We start from the raw sequence: 21,956 nt of genomic DNA, 5'->3' as shown, positions 1-21,956 counted from the left end.
TTCTTTCTTGTTTGATCAAAAAAGACCCTTTTCTTTTTCTTTGTTTTCTTTGTCTTTTTCACACATTTTTCATTTCTTGCTTTTAAAATCTTTAAAAAAAATGCTTAACCATGTAAAGTTATTATTATTATTATTATTATTATAAAAATTATTGAAAAAAACAATAAACTACGAGGATTTTAACCCAAGATTATCAAAAAGAATTAAAATTTCATCCTCACTAATTCCCAACGCGTGAGTAAGATGTCGAAGCACAACTTTATCAGTAATATACGACGACGGCGAAGTGAACACAGGGAAAGAAGGAGGAAGCTCTTCAGTGTGCAGATAACCAGAGGAGATGATAATGAGCGTCACCAACAGAGTCCAGTCTTCCGGAGTCAAAGGAGCACAAAGAGAAGATTGATTAGCATTTTCCTCTGAATCATCAGAAGAAGCAGACGATGTTGTCTGTGATGAAATGCCTGGTGAAGAAATGGCTTGACTCGAAGGGCACATGTTTTCTCGCTCTTTCTCTGGAAGCCACGAAGGAAGGTACCTGGCTTCTTGCATCAATTGGACTAGTGAACTTGGATTCAATGGGTGTGTTGAAGTGGAAGAAGAAAGCTTATTTGAAGAAGAGGAGGAGGAGGAAGAAGAAGCAGAAGAAGCAGAAGAGGAAGAAGAAGACTCAATATCTTCTTCTCCTTCTCCTTCTCCTTCTTCTTCTTCTCCAACAGTCGCAGAAGGAACGCTGAATCCGACGTTGATGTTTGAAATGAGCTTGTCAAAATCAGTTCGAATGCCTTTGCACAGATTGCAAGGTGTATCACTTGTGCACTCACGGGAATGGACAAAGTCAGCAATGCTGGTGGAATAAGGAGAGGAGAAAGAGGAAGAGGAAGAAGAAGAGGAAGAGGAAGAGGAAGAGAAGGAAGAAGAAGAAGATGATGATGAAATAGAAGAAACAGAAGAGGAGGAGGAGAAAGAAGAAGAAGAAGAAGGCATTTGCGCTTTGAACTTCTTTGAGACAAGATGAAGTGTATCAACAGCGTGTGTCAGATGTGAATGGAACATCGTCTCAAGATATTTTCTTCTCCTCTCCTCAATCTCTCTCAGCAGCTTCTCTTCTTTCTCTTGTTTCTTCGCTTTTAGTTGGCTTTCTAGTGAAATTGTTTTGCCTGCTGTTGAAGAAGAAGAAGAAGAAGAAGACGATGATGATGAAGAGGAGGAAGAAGAAGAGGCAGATAAAGATAACAATTCCTCATTGAATTTATCACTTGGACGAATTTCGTGTTTCTTTTCTGTTTCATTCGAGCTTTTCATCAAGTTTCTTTCTTCTCCCTTTTGTGATTGATAATCTGTCAATTTAACAGAAAACTCATCTTTCTCTTTCTCTTTCTCTCTTTCTCCTTCTTTGTCCTTCTCTTTTCCTTCTGCTTCAGTCATTTTCACTGAATCATTCTTTTCTAAAGGTTGATTTCTTTCTTTCTCTTTCTCTTTCTCCTTCTCTTTCTCCTTTTCTTTCTTTTCTTTCTTCATCTTCTTCTTTCCTTCATCTTTCCTGTGTGAACGAGATTCCTGAAGAAACCTGTCAGCTGCCTCAATGCTGAATGCTATCTCCTGCTTCTTCTCATTGCTCAATGACGAAGCTGAAGTTGATTGGTTGAAAGAATATGAGAAAGAAGAAGAAGAAGAAGATGATGATGATGATGATGATGAAGAGGAAGAAGAAGAAGAAGAGGAAGAAGATGAAAGTGAAGGCAAATCTGTATAACTTCTACTTTGGGTGGATGAAAGATCGACTGGAGGATGAATCACAACTGGATTTGTATTCTCACTCATCTTTTGCTTAATGTCTGGTTTCATTGAAGATAAAGATGACGATGAAGCAGAATCTGAAGAAGAAGCAGCAGCAGCAGCAGCAGAAGAAGAAGAAGAAAGTGCTTGCGATGATGATGATGCAGATGATGATGCATTTTCTGCTAATTCTTTTGAATCCAACTTCTTTTCTTGCATCTCAGGCTTTGTTTTCAGCGACTGATGAGAAGGAAGTTCGTCTTGTATGCCCAGCATCGACTCCAATGTTCTGCATCCATTTTCTGCCTCATCTAATGAATGTTCTTTTATTTCATTTATTCCCTGCTTCAATCTAAAAAACGATTCCAGTTCTTTTTCCTTTCCTTCCACATCATTTCTCCTTCCCTTTCCTTCTCCTCTTCCTCCTTCTCCTCCTCTTCCTCTCTCTTCTTCCTCTTCTTTCTTCCTCTCTCTCGTCTCCTTCGCAAAATACGTCTTCCCCATTCTATTCACTGCCACTTTCCTTGTCCCCCTCGTCGGGTCTGCCAAGCTCAGCAGGTTGTTCCGTCTGTTCCGTCGCCTCAGCGCTGCGTCGTCTTCATCACAAAAACGGGTTTTGGCTGCCAAAGCAGAAGAATTGGTGTGGCTACTGTTGTTATCGACAGCTATACTGCTCGCTGAAGAAGAAGAAGAAGATGATGATGATGACGATGAAGGTTGATTAAGAATTGAGTCTGTGTGTTTCTTCTGCTTTTTGCGGATGTTCATGCAGATGGCATTCATAAGTTCGGTATCACTCAATGCCGATGAAGAAGCAGAAGCAGAAGAAGAGGCAGATGATGAAGAAGAGATTATTGATGGTTTTTCATATTCTTCATCATCAATTGCTTTGAAGCTATTTTCTTTTTTTTCATTGATTTTTGTTTCTTCGATCTTTCGTAATTCCTCTTTTTTGCTTTCGGCTTCTTGTTTTTTTTCGGCATTTTCTTTCTTCTTCTTCTCTCGCTCGCTTCGAAGCTTATTTAAGCTTTCTTCATTTGCCTTGTATTTCTCCTCTAATTCCTTTGCCAAATTTTCTTTTTCTTTTCTTAGAACTTTCAGCGTCTCTTTTGTCTTTTCTGTTATCATTTCTCCCAAAATGCCCCACACCCTGACAAAACGATCACTCATGATTTCATCATCGAGTATCACTTCATCATCTTCTTCCTCTTCGCCAAAGTCTCCAAAATTAAAATTTTCATCGTTTTCATTCTCGCTTCCACTTTCTTTATCATCGTCATCGCCTTCACTGTCACTTCCTTCTTCTGTAATATCATCATTATGCTCCTCTATTGGTTTCATTGCTAAAAACTGCTGTTGTTTTTTCTGTGCGGGGGTATAAATTGGTACATGAGAAAGAACTGATTTTTCAGGTAGCAATTTTGATTTTTCTTCAACGACTTCTTCTTCTTTTTTTGTAAATTGAGAAATGATATCTTGATAAAATGAACCATCCGTTGATTCGAGAAATGAAATCCTAATTTCAGATTCGACTTTTGGGAGATGAAGCCTTTTCTTGATCTCTTCGTAAGCTTCTATTGCAAGTTCAAAAACGTGTTTTTCGCGATTTGGAGGTTTGTCAAGCAAAGAACTTTGATACATCGCAGAAGCTCTCTGACACTTATCTGAGCAATGTTTACCCCATTCTCCTGCAGAAAGTTTATTATGGAGCTTCGACTTATCTCCACGACAAGCATTAGAACACAGAGGATAACCACACAACCCTTCAGAGGATCTCTCTATCACAATTTCTTCAAAATCAGTTGGAGTAAGAATTTCGGAAGCTTTTTCAAATATCGAAGGTGAACTTTTCGAGAAATAAAGAGATGCTTGAATAATGAAAACAGCCTTTGTATGAATATCTGCAATTGTAAAACTCATTAAGAGTAAATCAAAAAATAAATAAAAATATGAGAAAATGCGGTAATTTTGATCATTGTTCATTATCACAGTTATCATTTAAATTTTTATTAAATATAAATAAAAACAAATTCATTATAGGTGAAGTGATGGGAAATGGTAAAAATGATATTGAAATATCGCAGAAATATGAAATCATTCCAATTTGTTCATCTTTCTTCTAATCTTGAATGAAACAAATCCAACTCTTCAGAATTCAACTAAAGAAAAAATTGAAATACAAATATGATGCATCAAAATAAATAAATTAAAAAAATTAACAGAAATTCAAAAATTTCTAGCTTTATAAAACAAAGGCATACCACTTCCCTGATGACTTTGATATGTAATGAAATAGCAGGAACTTTCTTTTCTAAAATTGCTATAAATGGAAGAATTCTCTGAGAAATGGAATCTCTAATCACAGAAACGAGCATAGACGAGAAAATATGTGTTTTCAACATTGGAGCAACACATTCAGCATACTAATAAGCAAATTATAAAATTGTCAACAAAGTATTGAAAGATTTTAAAAAAAGGCATTTTCTAAGAAAAAGAGAATAATAAAGGCAAACCTCTAAAAATGTCCATAGCTCACTCAATTGTTGTGTTAATACTTCTTTCAGAACCAAAAATCGCTTCTTTGCTCTTTTCAATAACAAATCTTTGCATTTTGCCGAGAAATCATCAATTTCCATTGCATCTTTCTCTTTAGCACTTTCATTAATGCCTCTATCCAAATCTCTTTTCATCTCATCTTCATCTTTTCTCATCCAATCTGCCAACTCGTCTCTCTTCTCATCCAAAAGCCTGCACATTTCGCACTCACATTTTTTATCATCTTTCTTTTGAAGCAAATTCTGCTCATTGCCTTTCTCGCTCTGAAGTAGTAAGTCTAACAGATGTAACTCCCAACACATCATTTCCCCTTTTGCATCATCATCTTTCTCTTTCTTCATTCTTCTCTCGACATCCTTTTTCATTTCTCCTCCTATGAATCCATCACACACCAACTCCACATTCTTCACAAGTTGCTCTGTCATTTTGATTAGCCTCTCTTCAATTGCATCTCTGACTGCACCCATCTCTTCACTCTCAGCTATAATATCCCACGGAATCACTTCTCCAAGCCAACCATTTTCACTTATTCCAATCTTGTCTTCAATTCTTTCTCCTTCTCCTTTTGTTTCTATTGAATCTTCAGGCTTTATTGTTTCTACATCAGAATCATCAATCATTTTGTTTTCACTTCCACTTGTTTCAGATTCTCTGGATATTTTTCCTGTCTTTTCATTCTTTTGATCAACTTCATTCAACTCCCATCCAAAAAACACGCAGACTTCTTCACAAAACAGAACATAGTTCTCTCGATGAAGAGGAACAAGCGGATTAAAGTATGATTTCAGCATCTCGGCAGCAACAGGAAGAAGAATGTGGTTCTGATAAAGAGAAATTAAAGACGACGGAGAAATAGAAAGAAGTGAATTTGGCAATGAACCACTTGCTTTGTTATCTTTTGCATCATCTCCGCTTTCTTCCTCCTTCTCATTCTCATCCTCTTCTTCTTCTTCAGAAGATATTTCATTCACATCTAAATCTCTTTCACGCTTTTTCTGATCGTGATTCTTTGATTTCTTTTTTCCGTTCTTCATCTCATCAGAGGACAATTCTTGCACATCACTGCTATCTCCATCCTCATCCTCATCTTCAGCTCCTATTTCAATCGCCTTTCTGCTTTCCTTCCTCTTCTCCTTTCTCCTTTCTCCTTTCTCCTTCTTCTTCTCCTCAAACTTTCTCACCACATCTCCTTCTTCTCCCTCAGCCAGCTGCGCCATCCACTCCAACTCCATCCCAAATCGTGGCTGAGAAAGCACATTCCACCGCTTCTCACACAGCTCCTTCCTCACAAACGGCGCCATCAACACAGATAGCTCGTCGACAACATTCAATGAAATGTATTCGTCTGGGTATTTGCAGAGGAAATGGGCAAAGCGCAGAGAAAGAGAAGACAATGAGGAAAACTCTTCTTTGGCATCGCGGAAGATGTGACTGGAAAGGAAAGACGAGAGAGCAGAAAGCGACTGCCGAAGGAGGGAGTGATAGTGAAGTGCTGACGAAATGGTGGCTGTTGTGGAAAGGAGAAGGAAAGATGGAGAAGAATGTAAATGCTTACTGCTCATTGGTGAAGGTGTCGATGATGATTCAAATGAAGTGGATTTGCCATTCAAAAATGACAACGCTTCGTCATCTTCATCAGAAATTTTATCTTCTTTTCTGTTGTCAGCTTTATCAAACTTAACGTTTCCATATTTGTTCCTGCTTTGCTTATCAGAATCGAATATATCTGTTCTTGAATCTTTTTTCTCCTCTTGCTTGGAAAGTAACAGCTGTTCGCTCCACACATCTTCTGCTTTCTCCAATTTATTCGTCATTGAATCATCATCATCATCATTCCTCTCCATATCCATTCTGTCATTTCTTTCTTTGCCTTCATCAACATCATTTCTATCTCTTCTCCTCTGCTTCTCTTTCTCTGCATTCTCTTCTTCTTCTTCTTCTTCTTCTTCTTCTTCTTTCCCAGCACTTTCAAACAAGTCTCTCTCAACTTCACCCGCCCTCTTTCTGAGCCTCTCCAGCAGTTCATATGCCTCTTGGAACGACATTGCTTCACTCAGAGTGAAAGAAGGCCGGATGAAAGACTGTGAATTTGATTGGAGTGAAGTGTTATCTTTCAATTTCAATGTGCTTGCCAAAGAAGAAAATGCTTGTTCTTCTGTGTTAGTGGAAAATCGAGGTGTAGCTGCAAGATAAACAGGAATGTGTTGAAGAAAAGAAGGATTACACGAAGACAATGACTGAGAGGAAGAGGAAGAAGAGGAAGTTATTTTTTCTATGATTTTGCTTAAATGTGGAATAACTGATTTTTCAGGTGACAACAACTGCTCCTTTCTCTTTGTTCGAATCTCATCAACAAAAGCCGATAAATCAGTGGAGATGTTACTTGGAGTCTGGAATGAAAATGAAGAGGCAGAAGAAGAAGATAATTGAGTATTTGAAGAAGAAGAAGAAGAGGAAGATGATGAAGGAGAAGCCGACTGAAGTGAAGAAGAATGCGAATCAGACGAAGAAAGCTCAAGAGGCGGAGCAAACATTGTGCTTCCTTTGACAAAAGATTGAGTGAAAGCCATTCTCTTCGCTTCAATTTTCTTGTCAGTTGGCTTTTTCTGGCTGTTGCGACTGCTAAATCCAAGCCCTGAAGGATATTCATCAATCATAACATCATCGTCGCCATCTTCTTCTACTTCATTTCCATCTTTTCTGTTGTTCGTATTCTCTCCTTCTTCATCAATGACAATTGGCTTTTGTTTATTTGAGAATAAAGAAGACGAAAATGCGTTTGAAAAAGCCGTTGAAGAAGAGTTATTTAATTGAGACGGAACACCATTTGCAAGTTCTTCATTTGATTTTGAAGAAATAGGAGAAAATGACGATGAAGCTTCTGACAAACTAGAACTTGAAGTTACTGGAGTGTTTGACTCAGGGCTGCTCTTTTGCTGTGTTGGCTTTGTTCTGTCTGAAGTTAAAAGAGAAGTAGGAACAAATTTCAATGCAGCTGATTGCAAAAAGGTTGAATGTTTTGATTCTTTCACTTGAGAATCCTTGCGAAACGCATCAGGCTTACTGAAGTCGCTATTATTCTGCTTCAAAGATGAGAGAGAAAGAGGCTCCTTTTCCATCCTTCTTTCTTCTTCCAGTCTTTTCTTAGTGTCCTTCCACAGCATCGCTGATTCCTCACTCATCCACTGGTCAATCACCCTTCCGTTCTTCCGCTCAATGTCAAACCACATTTCCTCACACTCCTCAATCATCGGAACCTTCTCGTCTAAAAAGTCCACAAGCGCATCAATGTAACTTTGTGTCTCAGTCAAAAACGTGAGCTTTTCTTGAAGGCCACTTAAATTTGCTTTGTGATTGCGGTTTTCTTCTCGCAATGACTAAATCAAACATTTATTCAAAGAATATTCAAAGAGGTTTTAAAAAAATTAGAAAATTTTCAAAAAGAACAATAAAAAATAAAAAACAAACACTAAGCTCATTTTCTTTTCTTTCGAGCATGGATTTTTCATTAACGACAGTTTCTTTTGACATTGATACAGCATTGTTCAAAGTGTCTAGCATTTGAATGGACGTGATGGCAGGAGTTGCTTCTTCATGCTCTTGACTAGTGAAATTCTGTGACTTTTGTTGGATAAGTGGAGGCTCGACTAACTGCTTTTTTTGAAGAATAAGTGAAGCAGCATTCCTCACTCCAGCATTTTTCAATTGTTCGTATTCCCATTCATCATCTGCTTCATCACTTTCTTCTTCTGCATCATCATTTATAATAATTTCAGCAATTTTCTGCGCATCAGTTTCGTCAAGTTCTGAAAATTCCGTTTGAAAAGGTTTTCTTAACAAAATAATTTAAAATGCAAAGCTTTAAAAACTTACAAACCCTAAAAATTCTTCACCTTCTTTTTCTTGTTTGCTGGAAATATCTTTCAACGGCTTTATGAGTCGAATCATTTATAAAAAGTATGATTAAATAATAAAATACTTTTTTGATATCACACTATATATTCTTCAGCTTTTGACCTTTTTTCTTCCTTTGCTGTTTGAACCGCATTTCCTACCTAATGGATGTGAAATATTATACAATTTAATGAAAATTAACAATATATCATCATGAAACAAATAATACAAGCCATTTTCCTTCCAAAAACATTTTTTCTTTTTGTTTCTGTTAAAAATGAAAGTTCTTTTTCTTCTTCTTTATTCTCGTTTTCTTTATCATCGGATCTTTTTCTTGTATTTTTCTTTGATGAACTTTTTTTGAAGAGACTCATTTCTGAATTTTTTTAAGGGTGTCATTTCTTTTAGAGAGTTTTTCTTGAAAAATGTTTTTTAAAATATTTCTTATCAAATATAGCACTTAGCCACCAGAACTTGTCAATGACTCCTGATATTAAAGAAAATCGATTTGAAAATTTTCTGAAAAAATATAAACTACATAAGTTTATTTCTGAATTTTGAAAATCTGCCAAGAGATAAGATTTATTTGAACATTTGTTTCAACGTTTCTCAATTTAATCATGTGCTGCATTTTTCATCTCCACACAACTGTATTTAATGAAGTTCATCAAAATGAAATTTTCGTTCAAACATTAATAAAAAGTATTTTTCAGAGAATATTTCAAAGAAATGCAAATCCATGAACACAAGCACACATGTTCAATCATAATTTCAACAACTCAAGAAGTATTTTTTAATAAAAAGCAAGCAAAATATTTAAAAAAATGCATTCCCACAAAGCAAAACTCGAATGAAGCTCTTCAAATAAATTTGCATTATCTGAATATCAATGGATGAATAATTCAAAAGAAATAGCAACTCTCCACTATTTCCATCAGTATAACAACATGTTAGAGTTTTAGGCAGAAAATAAGAAGAAGAAAAACAGAAAACACTTTAAGAGAAACAAAAAAAATGATAAATACAAAACAGAAAAAAAATAAAAAATGAATTATGATACACAAACGAAATGTTTGAGATGCACTCTTCAACAGCCATGGAACTAACACACACACACGAAATGTACAAGTTCTATTTACAAATTATAATAATAACTATTAATATTAACATTACTATTATTTTCTATGCTTTCTTTCTTTCTTTCTTTCTTTCTTTCTTTTTGATCATCGAAATGCTCACGAATTGCTGTTGTTCCAATAGAGCACTTTTCTGCCGTGTAGTCTTTCTGCTGTTGGCGAGCGCAATTTCATCAAGGAAATCACCTCTACCGACTGCCCTTCGTCAAACAGGCCAAACTGATAGAATAGAAGAAGTTGTGATGAAAAGGAGAAATAAAAGCAATGAAAAGATTCAAAAGATAATTTTTCATTTAAATAAATCATGTAAAATGTCAAAAGAAAGTTAAAATATCTTTTCCATTCATTCAAAAAAAACAAAAACGCAGCCAACTCATTAAATTGCATACGCAAATCCTGATCTTCTTTGGGATGTCTCTCATAAACAGCTGCTGCTGCCTGCCGTTCACAAAGAAATGGACAGAGCGAGACGATGTTGACATGTTCACTTCAATTCCAATCACATCGTTGTTCACCCACGATTCATTGCACGATACCCACTTTCCTGCTTGGCGGACGGTTCCACTGATGAAATGAAGGAGATAGATAGATAGATAGATAGATAGATAGATAGATAGATAGATAGATAGATAGATAGATAGATAGAGAGAGAGAGAGAGAGAGAGAGAGAGAGAGAGAGAGAGAGAGAGAGAGAGAGAGAGAGAGAGAGAAAGAGAGAGAGAGAGAGAGGATGATGATGATGAGGAGGAGGAGGAGAAGAAGAAGAAGAAGAAGGATGAGGATGAGGAGGAGTGATAAAGAAGGAATGAAAATAAATTAATAAATATATAAATTGGTATAGTAGAAAAAAATAAGAATTTAGCTACAAAAAATGATCAGATGACACACTTTATTCCGTAATAACCACAACTCCCTGATGAGTTTCAACAAGAGATAATAAAAGATAAATGAATGAATATTGTTATCAAAAAAAAAATAAATATGGAATAAAAATTGATCACGTCAAATATATTCATGGATAAAATAAGAAATATGTCAATAAAAATAAAAAAGCTTTCTAATATCTTCAATAACACAAAACATAGAATATCTCTCATTCAACACACAATTGTCTCGTCCAGGACGATATTCTGCTGGAATTGAATGTGAAGCATCAATAATGCCAAAACCTATGAAACAAGCAATACAAAAACAGAAGAAGAAGAAGATTAATAATATGTTTTTCAGAATTATCACGATTTATCAAATGAATCACAATTCACTATTTCTTCAAAGAAAAAAAAAACTAAAAATACTTTTGCTTTCATTCTTTTTGTTTAATTAATCAATCTCATTCCTCAATTACATCCATTCCCCCCTCCCTCTCCACCCTCTTCTCTTCTCTCTCTCTCTCTCTCTCTCTTCTCTTTTTCTCTTCTTTCCTCCTCTTTCCTCTCTACCAATCCCAATCTCACACACATCTGACATCTCCCGCCTTCTGAAAGCGCATCTGGCACTTCACAATTCCGCTTGCCAGCACCGGAGACAGAGAAACTGTCGTCACAACGCCTTTCCTCTGCACAATCCGATCTGAATACGCAGAAATATACGGCGGCAGCGTCGGCCCCACATGCGGAACCAGAAACGTGAAAAATACCTCCGTCTCTTCGTTCTCCTTCTTGTCTCCCTTTTCTTTCCGGTCTTTTTTGTATTTCTCTTCTTCTCGGCGCTTTCCTCTTCCGTCTCGTCTGTAGTCGTCATCGCCACTTTCATCACTTTCAGCACGTGCATAGATCTCTTCATATTCTCTCTTTCTCTTTCTCTCTTTCTCTCTGCCTTTATCTCTATCTGTTTCTCTTCCCCTTTCCCTCTCTTTCTCTTTCTCATCTCTTCTTCTGCTATCATACCTGTCTCTATCTCTTCCTCTATCTCTCTCTCTTTTCCTCTCTCCATCTCTCTCTCTTCCTTCCTTTCTGTCTGCTCCCTTTCTGTCGCTTCCCTTTTGTGTCGTTCCAACACTCACTGTATTTCCCTTGTCTGTGCTCTCTTTCCTTCTGTAAAGAGCAGACTTATAAAGCAGTCTGTCATCCTCCCTCTGTTCTATTTCTCTGCTGCTGCTTCCGCTCTCTCCTTCGACACTGCTGTAGCTGCTGCTGTCATCAGAGACAGGCTCGCGAATGGATGTTGGAACTGTCGGTCGTGTCGTGCGTTTTTCTGTTGTGTGATGCATTTTATTGGATTGTTGCAGTTTTTGAAACGAAACAATTAACGAATGTAATAAATAAATATATTAAGTTATCAAATTAAAAAAATGATAAGTTTTATTTTTGAAAAAGCAAGTAATGAAAATTATAGCAACAATATGTTAATTGCAAACTATTCGGATCTTTCTTCTTTTTCGGCGTGGTAATTTTCTCAAAGTCAATCACAATCTCTTTATCCACAATCTCCTCATCCAACTTCTCCACCAAATAGAACTGCTCTTCGTCATCATTAAGCGTCTCATTCATCTTCGGCGGGGCTGAATAATACTTCGCCCTCACCAATCCGAGCGGAAGCGGCGGCGGAGGCATCGGTGGGTGCTTTGCCGCTGGTGGAGAAGATGCTCTCATATCGTGTGTCATTGGCTTGTCAATGGGATTGAATGTAGAAGAGAGAATGGAATGAGCCGGCGGGCTGTCAAATGACATGTCTGGTAACATGGCCGACGGCTGGGGCGGAGAAGAGAGAAGCGCAGGCGCCGGAAGGCTCGACATTGTGGGCGATGGCGATGCTGATGCCTCATTGAACATCGGCGTCGCTTTTGTCAGCTGGTGCATGATCCACACACACTTCTGCGTCAGCTTCGGCTCCAAGTCTGCCACATCAGCAAGGATCGGGTGGAGATAGTTGAGCTTCCCCAGCACAAACGTCGGGTCGCTGCAGAGCGACTGGATGAGATTCAGCAGCGCGTCCTTTGCGCGGAGCGAAACCATTTCTGACTTCAGAAAAGACGGCAGTTCAGACAGAAGATAGCCAGATCGGAGAAACCCATCGCGGAGAAGAATGGAATGTGTGAAAAGAAAGCTGATTGCCATTATTGCGGCGGATTGAACGGTTGGCTGTGGACAACTGCACAGCGTTTCTAATGGCTCAATTATCGTCAGCGGTTGGTCGCTGGCTGGGATTCTTGTGAGACGGACTGCAATCAGATTTAGAACATCAACACATGCGATCTATGAAAAAATAAATGTTGTGTTGCAATTTGAGGTTTAAAAGTGTATGAAGATGCATTATTTAAGATCATACAAAAAGGTTGTCTCTTCCCCGATCTTTTATCAATTCAACAATATAGTTTACAAGCCCTGATTCCAAAAATTCAGTGACACATTCTTTTTCTATTTCGCAGATTGAAAATGTGCAAAGCAGTTGCAAATGATGTATAAAAAGAACAGTGCTTTGGGCAAACTTCTAAAAAGTAAAAGAGCTATTTTTTGAATTGTTGGAAGGCGCAGTTCTGGTGTTCCGTTTCTCACCATTTCCACTAAACTTTGGATTTCAGAGGGCTTAAATTTGATCATTTTTCATTCACATTAATTTTTTGTTTTGTGAAGATAAAAAGAAAATTCAAATGATATCATTATCAAAAATATAACAGAAATTCAAAAATGATAATTTTTGACTATTCACATTCAAACATCAAGCTTTACTTCCAGTACTTCGGCATCCTCTACAGAATTAAATAATTGAACACGTTTAACTTTTTGTTTTCTCCGTTTGTAGCCATCATATGGAGGGATGCTCATTTTGCATGAACCCATAATAAATCATTTGTGACGAAAATAAAATTAAAGGAATCAGTAAATAAAACACTCAGTGCAATTGAATACTAATGATTATGAGAGGAAATTCCTGCAGCTTCGTCAAGAAGATAGACAGGAGGTTTGAATGGTGTCTTTTTCTGTGCTTCAAACTGGAATGGTGAAGGAGATTCGTTGGAATCTTTGTTCTGTTCAGACTGAGGCGAAGAAGGTTGATCCAATGAAGTGAGGTGTGAAGTTGAAGAAGATGGTGGAGAAGGAATTGGAATAAGGTGAAATGCCGGAGACTGAAATGATGGACTTTCATTTGGTAAATATGCTTGTTCTGTTGCTCCTTGAGGCGGAGAAATTAACTTTTTCTTCGGCAGAGGAATAAAAATAGATACAGTATTGCAATATTCCTGGTATTCCGTGTTATCTTTATAACGAATATTCATTGCTTGCTCAACAAATCTTACTCCGTTGCCAAAAAGCAAAATAGAAGAAGATATGACAGGGCACAGAACAGAAACCCAGTACCAATTATTAACAGCAGGACAGCAAAGGAAAAATGATCCCCAGATCATCAAAAGCTCGCCAAAATAATTTGGATGCCGAGACACAGACCAGAATCCAGTTTTCAAGAATTTTGCCTCTGTGCTATTGTACAGACGAAACGAATACAATTCAAAATTGGATAAGTTCTCAAAAATCAGGCCTGTTAGCCAAAAAAGAATGCCTGTTTTAAGAAAATCATAAGAGAGGAAATATGCGTTTGCAAAATAAAACAAACCAAAAAAATCAAAGGGAGAAAATGAGTTCTTTTTCTCATTTTCAAGGGAGAATAGGATTACCGTTGGCAACAAATAACTGATTCCCAGTAGAAATGACATTAAATCATATGTGAAACGTTCTTTCGCAGATGTTTTGAGTGTTATAAATCGAAGATCGTTTTTTCGTTGCTTATTCCTCAAAACCAAGTGGTTAGTTAGACAACAACCCCAGAATACCAAAAAAAGAAGTTGTAAGATTTGTCGAAATTGAAAATGGAGAGTTGATATAACGACAAGCACCGTGGAAAATACAATTGAGGTTGGAAAGAATACTTGATGAAATGAAATTGGGATGCAAGGCTTTGATAAAAAAGCAAATATGGAAAAAACTGCTTGAACAATAATCACAATGATCACATTGCTTGCAACTGTTGGAAGGCTTAATAATTGCATGAATGATTTGGCGTGAAAAAGAAACAGAAAATGAAAATTTTGTGAATTATCTGCTGCGAATGCATCAAAAGTTGCGAATGTTCACACAAATTATTAAATGCAAAAATAACAAAGAAAATTCCGCAAATAAAACTTTTGTAAAAGTATATTGGAACATTGCTTTCATATAATGTTAAACACTTGGAGAGCTTTGAAAATAATAAAAATATACTATTATCTTCAGAAATCACTTTGATTAAAGTTTTTTTACTCATATTTAAAAAAAGGCATTCTATTTTTGAGATAAAAAAGGCATCACGAAAATATGATAAACAAAAAGACTCATTTTAAAACAAAAAACCGAAAATTTTTCTCAAAAATAAAAAAATATGAAATATTATGGGAAAATGGGATTAATCTTAAAATTTTCGAAAAAAAATACATCGGTTTCAAAGACAAATTTAAAGAAAAATTATTATTTTGAAATAGCTAACCACTTATTGATGGAAGAAGAATTTGGGTGGAAGAAGGCGAAATAAAAAATGGAACTTGTTGAGCTGGAGCAGGTATTGTGCGAAAAGGAGATATTGGATTTGTTGTATGATAGAAAGAATTTGTTTGAATCGAGTTTTGCGGATTGATAATATGTCCTCTGCCTGCCAAAGAGGTCTTTGCAGAAGAATCTGTTTGAGGGGAATCAACTGTGTTTGATGATAATTTTGAATGTGCCATGCTGCTGAAATGAGGTTGTGTGGAAGAAAACTTTGTCCGATCACTTTTCGTTGAATGTTGAGCATCCATTTTTGTTTTGTGTGAAACAACTGAATCACTTGAGCGCGTTGTGCTTGCAGCTTTTATTGATGCTTGAGAAGATGTCAAATCTGAAGATGCACTAAATGTCTTCTTCTTCGAACTCCAATTTCGTTCAGTGTGCAAATCATCGCTGTTATTTTGAGGTAATTCCTTGTTCTTCGACTTGAGTTGCGCTTTCTTTTTTCTCTTTGCCAATTTGTTTGATTTCTCTTTTTTCAGTTTTTTGAATGAATGACGAAATTGTATAGACTCATCTTGCAATGAATTGTCAATATCTGAGAATATTGAAGAAGAAATAGAAGAGGATTTAGGTGAAGTCTGTTGAGAATGCATTGATTGAGAATAAATTGGATTCTTAAATTGGGTAGATGGCGTTATTGCAGAGTGGGAAATGTCTGAAGGCACATCAAAATCATCAGTTGTTTGAGCAGTGTTATCTGAGTAAGGTTGAAAGGTGAATGAAAACGATTTGTCACAACTTTTCGAAGGAGTTGGTTTGAGAACGGGAAAGTCTGAACTATTAACTGAGGGATTGTGATCATTGAGTTTTCCTTTAGTGTGGTCAAGAGAAGAAGAAGATGAAGAAGAAGAAGATGATGATGATGATGCTGATGAAGACGATGACTCTGATAAAACAGTCTCCGAATTTTGTGGATAGCGTGGATGTGCTATTAACCCATGAGGAATAGAAAGTGCAGGTGAAGATATCGACAAAGGTGACGGTGAATGCAATGGAGATCCAGGTGAATTCAGAGAAAAAGATGGATGAGGACGAGGACGGGAACGAATTGCTGGTGAAGAAGGAGACGAAATGCACGAAGGAGAAGAAGCCGAAGAAACATCGCTGTAAATTGACTGTTCATCAAAAGAATTGTTAACATTCTCAATTGGCTTGTCAATGTGGCATTGAGACAACTGAAAGTAGTCCAAATCGAACGAATCATCAACCTGATTTGGTGAAGTTGCACCTTCGAAACTAGTTTTTCCTTTCACTTTTTCTTTCCTTTTTCTCGTCTTCTTTTCCTTTCCTTCTCTTTCGTCATCATCCCTTTCGTATTCATCATTGTAATCTTCTAACAAATATTTATTCTCGTCATCTTTCTCCACTCTTCTTTCTGAATCCAACATCGAGAAAGTCAAAGACGCCCTTGGTGCATATCTGCTTGACATCAGCTCGATTTTCTCAAGCGGTGACAAATGCCTCTTTGCTTCTTTCTTTCCCCGGACTGCCATCTTCTCCATCACATCTTCGATGCTCCCTTCGCTCCAGTCCTTTGGCCACATCCCTCCTTTCTGGAACAGCATCGCCGACGCTGGATCACTCAGCCACGTCCTGCTGGTATCTTTTGCAAGAGGTCCTGACGAAGGCATTTGCTCTCCTAGTTTTTGAGAGCGGATCAAGTCTTTGCGTTGCTTTTGCTTGCTTTCTTTTTCTTCCATCTTCATATCGCGCCTTAGCTGCTTAATTCTGGATTCGACAGAAACAATTCTGGTAAGGGGAGAACGAGGCGTAGATAATCTGAGTAAATTTGATTGTGAATCAATATCTTTGCTATCTCCTATTCCATTTTGTTCGTTTTTCTTTGAAGTATTAGTTGAATTATTCAATTTTGAAGTATTTAATGAAAACAGTTCCACAGTGCGACTTAAAGCTGTTTGCCTGCGACCCCTTGCACCTGGAACCGTAAGCATTGTGTCAATTTCGCACAATAAGGATTTAAACGATTTTTCTCGCTCCTCTAACTCTTCTTGAGATAATTCAAAACTTCTTTCATCGTCATTTTTTTCAATATGCTTTTTCATTGCTCTTTCTTCTTCTGTTCCATCTTGAATAAAAATTTCACTTGATCTCATTTCGGAATTTTCTTGCTTCACAAATGTTGGTGTTTCGGCTGAAGGAAGGAAATATCCTAAATCAATAAATAATAGTTTATTATTCAACTTAAAATCCTTTAAATTCAGGCAAAGAATGCATACTCTTATCATATGCACTTATATGGTTCGATTCTTCCATTGAAAAGTAAAATCTTTTGAAATGAGAAAAAGTTTGAAATTTGAAAGAAAAGTGAAAATAAAAAACTTTTGACGAGATAATATTAAAGTTGGAAAAGGCCCAACTCAATTAATTTATGTTTAATGATTAAGAATAGCGTTTTTCCCTTTTTGGCTGTATTATTGGAAAAACACAAATTTATTTTCTTCAAACATCCCACTTTTCAACGTTAATAAAAAAAAGACAAACTCAAAAAGAAAGAATTTTCTGCTTCAAAAATTGTAGATATAGCAACGACAATTTTATTTAAAATTGAAGAGTATCCTTTACGTTCAAAAAATACTCTTTTTATCGATCTTTCAAGATCAATAAGTAATGAAATTATTTTAACCTCATAATTTTCATTTCTTACGAGAAATGTCGCTTTTACAGCGAATTGCACTCAAAGAGGAAAATGCAAAATGTATTGTTAAATTTTTGTTTCCCGTCAACGTTCATGTTTATTTTGTTGAATATTAATAAAAAAATTCTTGTTTAACAGCAAAAGGTTCGATGTTTTTGACATCCACTTTTACAGAAGATGCAGAAGAAGATGAATTTTATGTTTGTTATATGTCTTTCAATGCTATTTCGCTTTTAAGTTATTATATATTTGTTTTTATTTTGTTTTTTTATTAGTTCAATATAAGAATGCCCACGGATATAACAAGTGCCATTGAATCTAAAAAGTACAAAGAGACAACTATAAGAAATGAGAAACAGAAAATGAGAGCTTGGGCAAAGCCCGGCACTCTTTTCGATCCATTTAATCCTCCAAGTACAGATCTGTTTGCGAAAATACTATCATATCAAATTTATCTTCAATTCTATTTTCTTTAGAATCGTTGAAAAGCTTTTTAATACCCATTATGTTGTTTTGAATAAGTATATGGTTGCTCCCCATCATATTGTCGTTCCTACAGTCAAATATGAATCACAAAAAGTGTGGTTTTATCAATTTTTCTCGAAATCAAACTTCTTTAAAAAAACGGTGCATTTCTGCGATGTATAGAATCATTTGACATTTGAGGACATGCGGGTTATTCTTGTGTTATTGAAGGAATTAGGCGGACTTATTTGGTTTAATTGCGGACCTCTTTCTGGAGCAAGGTTTCTATCAAATTCATTTATTTGAAATAATTATAAAGCATTGAATTTTTTATTTTTTATATTTTTGTTCAATTTTTTTTTGTATTTGAAATGTTCTGTAAAAAAAAAAGTCAACACCACAAGCACATTCAGCAGCTGCCTCATGTGACACTCCCACAAATTCCATTGTCTTTGCTGTTCTTATCGAAGAGTCTGAAGAGCGAATTCAACGATGCTGAAAAGAAGAAGCGAAGGCGAAAGATTCTCCAAAAGGTGAAGAAGCGGAAGATGGCAAAGTGGCGCCAGCAGAAGGAGAAGGAAGAGAGGAAGAAGCAAAACGGAGAATGCAAAGTGGAAGCCGAAGGTGAATCTAAAGGAGAAAAAGAAGGAGAAGGAGAAGGAGAAAGAGAAGATAAAGAACAAGACACAGAGAATGAAGGCTTCAGCGACGTGAACGACGAAGACTTGAATGAGATTGTGGGGTCAGAGGCGGAGTCAGCTAGCTCCGATGAAGGCGATATTTCGCGCTGTGATGAGTCTGAAGAGATCGAATGCGAAAAGATGGAGCAGGCAGTGAAGACGAAGCTGGAAGAGCGCGAATTCCACTTCACACAGAACCACATGCTCCCCATCTACTCGCCCATCATCCACAGATTCTCTCCTTTTGGATCGCTGCTCTCTCAATCTTCTGCTTCTGCTTCTTCTTCTGCTGCTGCTGCTTCTGACAGTGAAAGGAATGATGATTCGGATTCAGCAGTGAATTCATTGGAGACTAAGAAATCAAGTGATAAGAATGATAATGGCAATGGCAATAGCAATAGCAATAGTGATGAATCCAAACACATAACACGCATCTCATCATCTTCATCAACATCATCAACCTCTTCTTCTTCTTCTTCTTCTTCTTCTTCTATTTCTTCTATTTCTTCTTCTTCCACCACTTTTTCCACTTCTTCTTCCACAGGCTCCTTGCACACATCATCCCATCCTGATGTTCCGTCTCGCTGTCCTTCATACCCTCCACCTTCTGTGTGTGCAGCAGTTCATTCGATGTACCTGCATCTTGTGATGGAGTGTGAGAAGGAGATGATTGAAGAAGGAATACTGCAGGAGCGGTCCAAGAAGAGGAAGAAGGAAATAAGCAGTTGGAATAAGAAGGAGGAAGAAAACAAAGGAAAATGTGGTGGAAATGGAGGAAATGCAAATAACATCAACAATGATGGTGATAATGAAGAAGATGATGATGACGATAATGAAGATGATGACGATGATGAGGACGATGAAGATGAAGACGAAGATGAAGAGAACGATCCAGACTCCCACACTCCCCTCACATCCTATCCAAAGGCATACTTCGACCCCTCCAAGCTTTCTCCCTCACAATCCCTGGCAATTCCCCTTCGCTCTCGTTTTTCATACAACTTCCTCATCACTTCTGACTACATACTGGTTGTTCCACGGCAGCACAGTGATTTTTCCTTCGATCTCTCTTTTCTCTCTTCTTCTTCGCCTTCAATTTCTTCTTCTTCTTCTTTGGAGATAAGCACAGCAGGAGATGAGAGGAAGGAAGGAAAAGAAGAAAAGTGCTCAAATAAAAGGGAGCCAGAAAGCAGTCTGAACGAAAAGGAGAAGACGAATCCGACTGTCTCATCTGTCACTTCGGCTTTGTCTTCAACAAACATATCGTCTATTTTTCCATCAACATTATCATCATCATCTTCTTCTTCTTCTTCCTCCTCCTCCTTATCATCCAATCCCTCCTTCTCTTCTTCTTTATCTTCTTCCTCTTCCTTATCTCCATCCTCCTCCTCTTCCACATCTTCTCCTTCCTTCTCTCCTTCCTTCTCTTCTCCTCCTTCTCTTCCACCAGCTCTCCTCACCAGCAGCTTCTCTGGCGAGTCCGGGGCACAATCTGTCTTCTCTTCATTGAATGCGCCTTTGCTCGATGTTCCAAACAGAACAGGTGTTTTCCCTTTGAATTGCACTCCAATCAAAACAACACTGAATGAAGTGAATTCATCGCAAAACCAGAATTTTGATGCGAAATCGGATCAGCCAGTGGAAGTGGCAGTGAACCAAGCGAATAAACATAATGAAACAAGCAAGATGTTATCGTCTTCTTCTTCCTCTTCCTCCTCCTCCATCATCTCTTCATCTGCCCCACACGACCGCCACTTCTCATCCAATGCAGATGTTGTAGTCCGCCCTCCCTCTCGCTCGTCAATTGTGTTCTACTCACATTCTATGCTCACTCCAATCATCCACACCTCCAATGCACCCTTGACAAAACCTGCACCTTCTTCTTCTTCCTCTTCTTCCTCTTCTGTTCCTTCTTCTTCCTCCTCCTCTTTCTCCTCTTCTTCAAACCCATATTCAGCCGGTATTCCTCTTTCTACCCCACCTGTATTCGACGTGCTTGCTCCAACGCTCCCTCAGAACTGCACTGTCTTGTCTTCTGCTTCAAACGCTCTATCTTCTTCCTCTTCTTCTTCTTTGCCTTCTTCTTCTTCCTCCTCCTCCTCCTCTTCTTCTTCCCCTGTTTCCTCTTCAACCACCGATTATTCCATTCAGCCTGCTGATATTGAGAACTTTGCTCCTCCTCCTCCTCTCCCTCCTTCGAAGACTTCTTCTTCGCTCTTCTCAAATTCTTCTTTTCTCCTTCCGCCTTCGCTGAACACACAGCACAGCCAGGCATTGCAGTTCTCTGATCCACAACATATTATTCCTGTTTCTTCTTCTTCATCTTCTTCTTCATCATCTTCTCCTCCTCTTCCTCTTCCTCCTTCAACTTCTTCTTCAAATTCAGAGCCCTCTTTCTCTTCGCCTTCATCTTTGCGCTTTATTGCTCCCGCCCCTCTTTCTCATTCTTCCTCTTCCTCTTCTTCTTCTTCTTCTTCTTCCCTTCCTCCAATCACTCCAGCCACCCCCATTGCTCCTGTTAATATCACACCCGCACCGCAGCCCATTCATCCTTATCCTGTTTCTCCTATGTTTCCCTCTTCCTCCTCTTCTTCTTCTTCTTCTTATTCCTCTTCTTCCTCCTCTTCCCCAGGCAGTTTGTCCTCCCCCTCCGTTCTGTCAGCCATCCTGCGTGAAGAGAGCATCTACCCTTCCTCCTTCACCTCCACATCTTCTCTCCTCATCTCTCCTCTGATGCACCCTGTTTCCCCTCCTCCTCCTTCTGTGAGCCCTTCCCCTGCCACTGTCATCCCTGTGAATTCGCTGGGCTTTGCTGGCTGTTTGTACGCGAAGGACAAAGCAACGCTGGTGAAGATGTCGCAGCTGGGGCTGAGGAATGTGCTGCTGTCGCTTGGGTACAGAAGGAGGAAAGGAGAAGAGAGAGAAATGAAGAGATTGGAGGAGCTGATGATGAAGCAGAAAGAAAAAGGCGCATAGAAGACATTTTCGTTGAAAGACTCTTTTATTTTGTTCTGTTTTGCTGATTTTAATGATTTTGATATTTGGCCAATTTCTGATAAGTTTTACAATTTTTTTATAAAAATTCTTATTCTTTTTTTTTTTTTTTTTTTTTTCATTTGAATGCATTGCTTAGAGCAATTGACTTATGAATGTGCTTTACACTCTTTTTGGCAACGTTATTTTTCTGTGTTTTTTATTTCAGTGTTAGCCATTTCATTAACTTAGTCATTCTTACAAGTTTTCATATTTTTATTATAAAAGCATGAAGACGCAA

At 37.6% G+C, this 21,956-nt stretch overlaps 6 protein-coding genes across 6 annotated transcripts; 1 reads left to right on the top strand and 5 right to left on the bottom strand.

Moving 5' to 3' along the window:
- Positions 1 to 114: 114 nt before the first annotated feature.
- Positions 115 to 3,737, bottom strand: MONOS_674 (uncharacterized protein). Its single transcript, XM_067876995.1, has one exon. The coding sequence runs from the start codon at positions 3,697 to 3,699 to the stop codon at positions 169 to 171; it is 3,531 nt and encodes a 1,176-aa protein (XP_067734475.1). The 5' UTR covers positions 3,700 to 3,737; the 3' UTR covers positions 115 to 168.
- MONOS_675 (uncharacterized protein) lies at positions 3,738 to 8,283 on the bottom strand (the record flags this gene model as incomplete). The annotated part of the gene is made up of 5 exons (XM_067877007.1): positions 3,738 to 3,938; positions 4,041 to 4,202; positions 4,293 to 7,712; positions 7,804 to 8,167; positions 8,213 to 8,283. 5 exons carry the CDS (start codon positions 8,281 to 8,283, stop codon positions 3,888 to 3,890), a joined length of 4,068 nt encoding a protein of 1,355 aa, XP_067734474.1. The 3' UTR covers positions 3,738 to 3,887.
- A 559-nt stretch (positions 8,284 to 8,842) lies between these two features.
- On the bottom strand, positions 8,843 to 13,144 carry MONOS_676 (uncharacterized protein; the record flags this gene model as incomplete). The annotated part of the gene is made up of 9 exons (XM_067877018.1): positions 8,843 to 9,584; positions 9,755 to 9,929; positions 10,254 to 10,278; positions 10,472 to 10,534; positions 10,824 to 11,558; positions 11,722 to 12,559; positions 12,633 to 12,721; positions 12,793 to 12,889; positions 13,022 to 13,144. 9 exons carry the CDS (start codon positions 13,142 to 13,144, stop codon positions 9,465 to 9,467), a joined length of 2,265 nt encoding a protein of 754 aa, XP_067734473.1. The 3' UTR covers positions 8,843 to 9,464.
- Positions 13,145 to 13,212: 68 nt separating this feature from the next.
- Positions 13,213 to 13,710, bottom strand: MONOS_677 (uncharacterized protein; the record flags this gene model as incomplete). The annotated part of the gene is made up of 1 exon (XM_067877029.1): positions 13,213 to 13,710. The coding sequence occupies one exon, from the start codon at positions 13,708 to 13,710 to the stop codon at positions 13,213 to 13,215; it is 498 nt and encodes a 165-aa protein (XP_067734472.1).
- An 868-nt stretch (positions 13,711 to 14,578) lies between these two features.
- On the bottom strand, positions 14,579 to 17,155 carry MONOS_678 (uncharacterized protein; the record flags this gene model as incomplete). Its single annotated transcript, XM_067877040.1, has 2 exons — positions 14,579 to 17,051; positions 17,119 to 17,155. The coding sequence occupies 2 exons, from the start codon at positions 17,153 to 17,155 to the stop codon at positions 14,818 to 14,820; spliced, it is 2,271 nt and encodes a 756-aa protein (XP_067734471.1). The 3' UTR covers positions 14,579 to 14,817.
- A 669-nt stretch (positions 17,156 to 17,824) lies between these two features.
- On the top strand, positions 17,825 to 21,658 carry MONOS_679 (ATP adenylyltransferase; the record flags this gene model as incomplete). The annotated part of the gene is made up of 4 exons (XM_067877051.1): positions 17,825 to 17,961; positions 18,014 to 18,116; positions 18,186 to 18,283; positions 18,394 to 21,658. The coding sequence occupies 4 exons, from the start codon at positions 17,825 to 17,827 to the stop codon at positions 21,656 to 21,658; spliced, it is 3,603 nt and encodes a 1,200-aa protein (XP_067734470.1).
- Positions 21,659 to 21,956: the final 298 nt, after the last annotated feature.

This window comes from Monocercomonoides exilis (assembly GCF_001643675.1).
Source record: "Monocercomonoides exilis strain PA203 chromosome Unknown scaffold5-2102611, whole genome shotgun sequence".
NCBI classification, from domain to species: domain Eukaryota; phylum Preaxostyla; order Oxymonadida; family Polymastigidae; genus Monocercomonoides; species Monocercomonoides exilis.
This window is presented reverse-complemented; position numbering and strand designations above follow the sequence as displayed.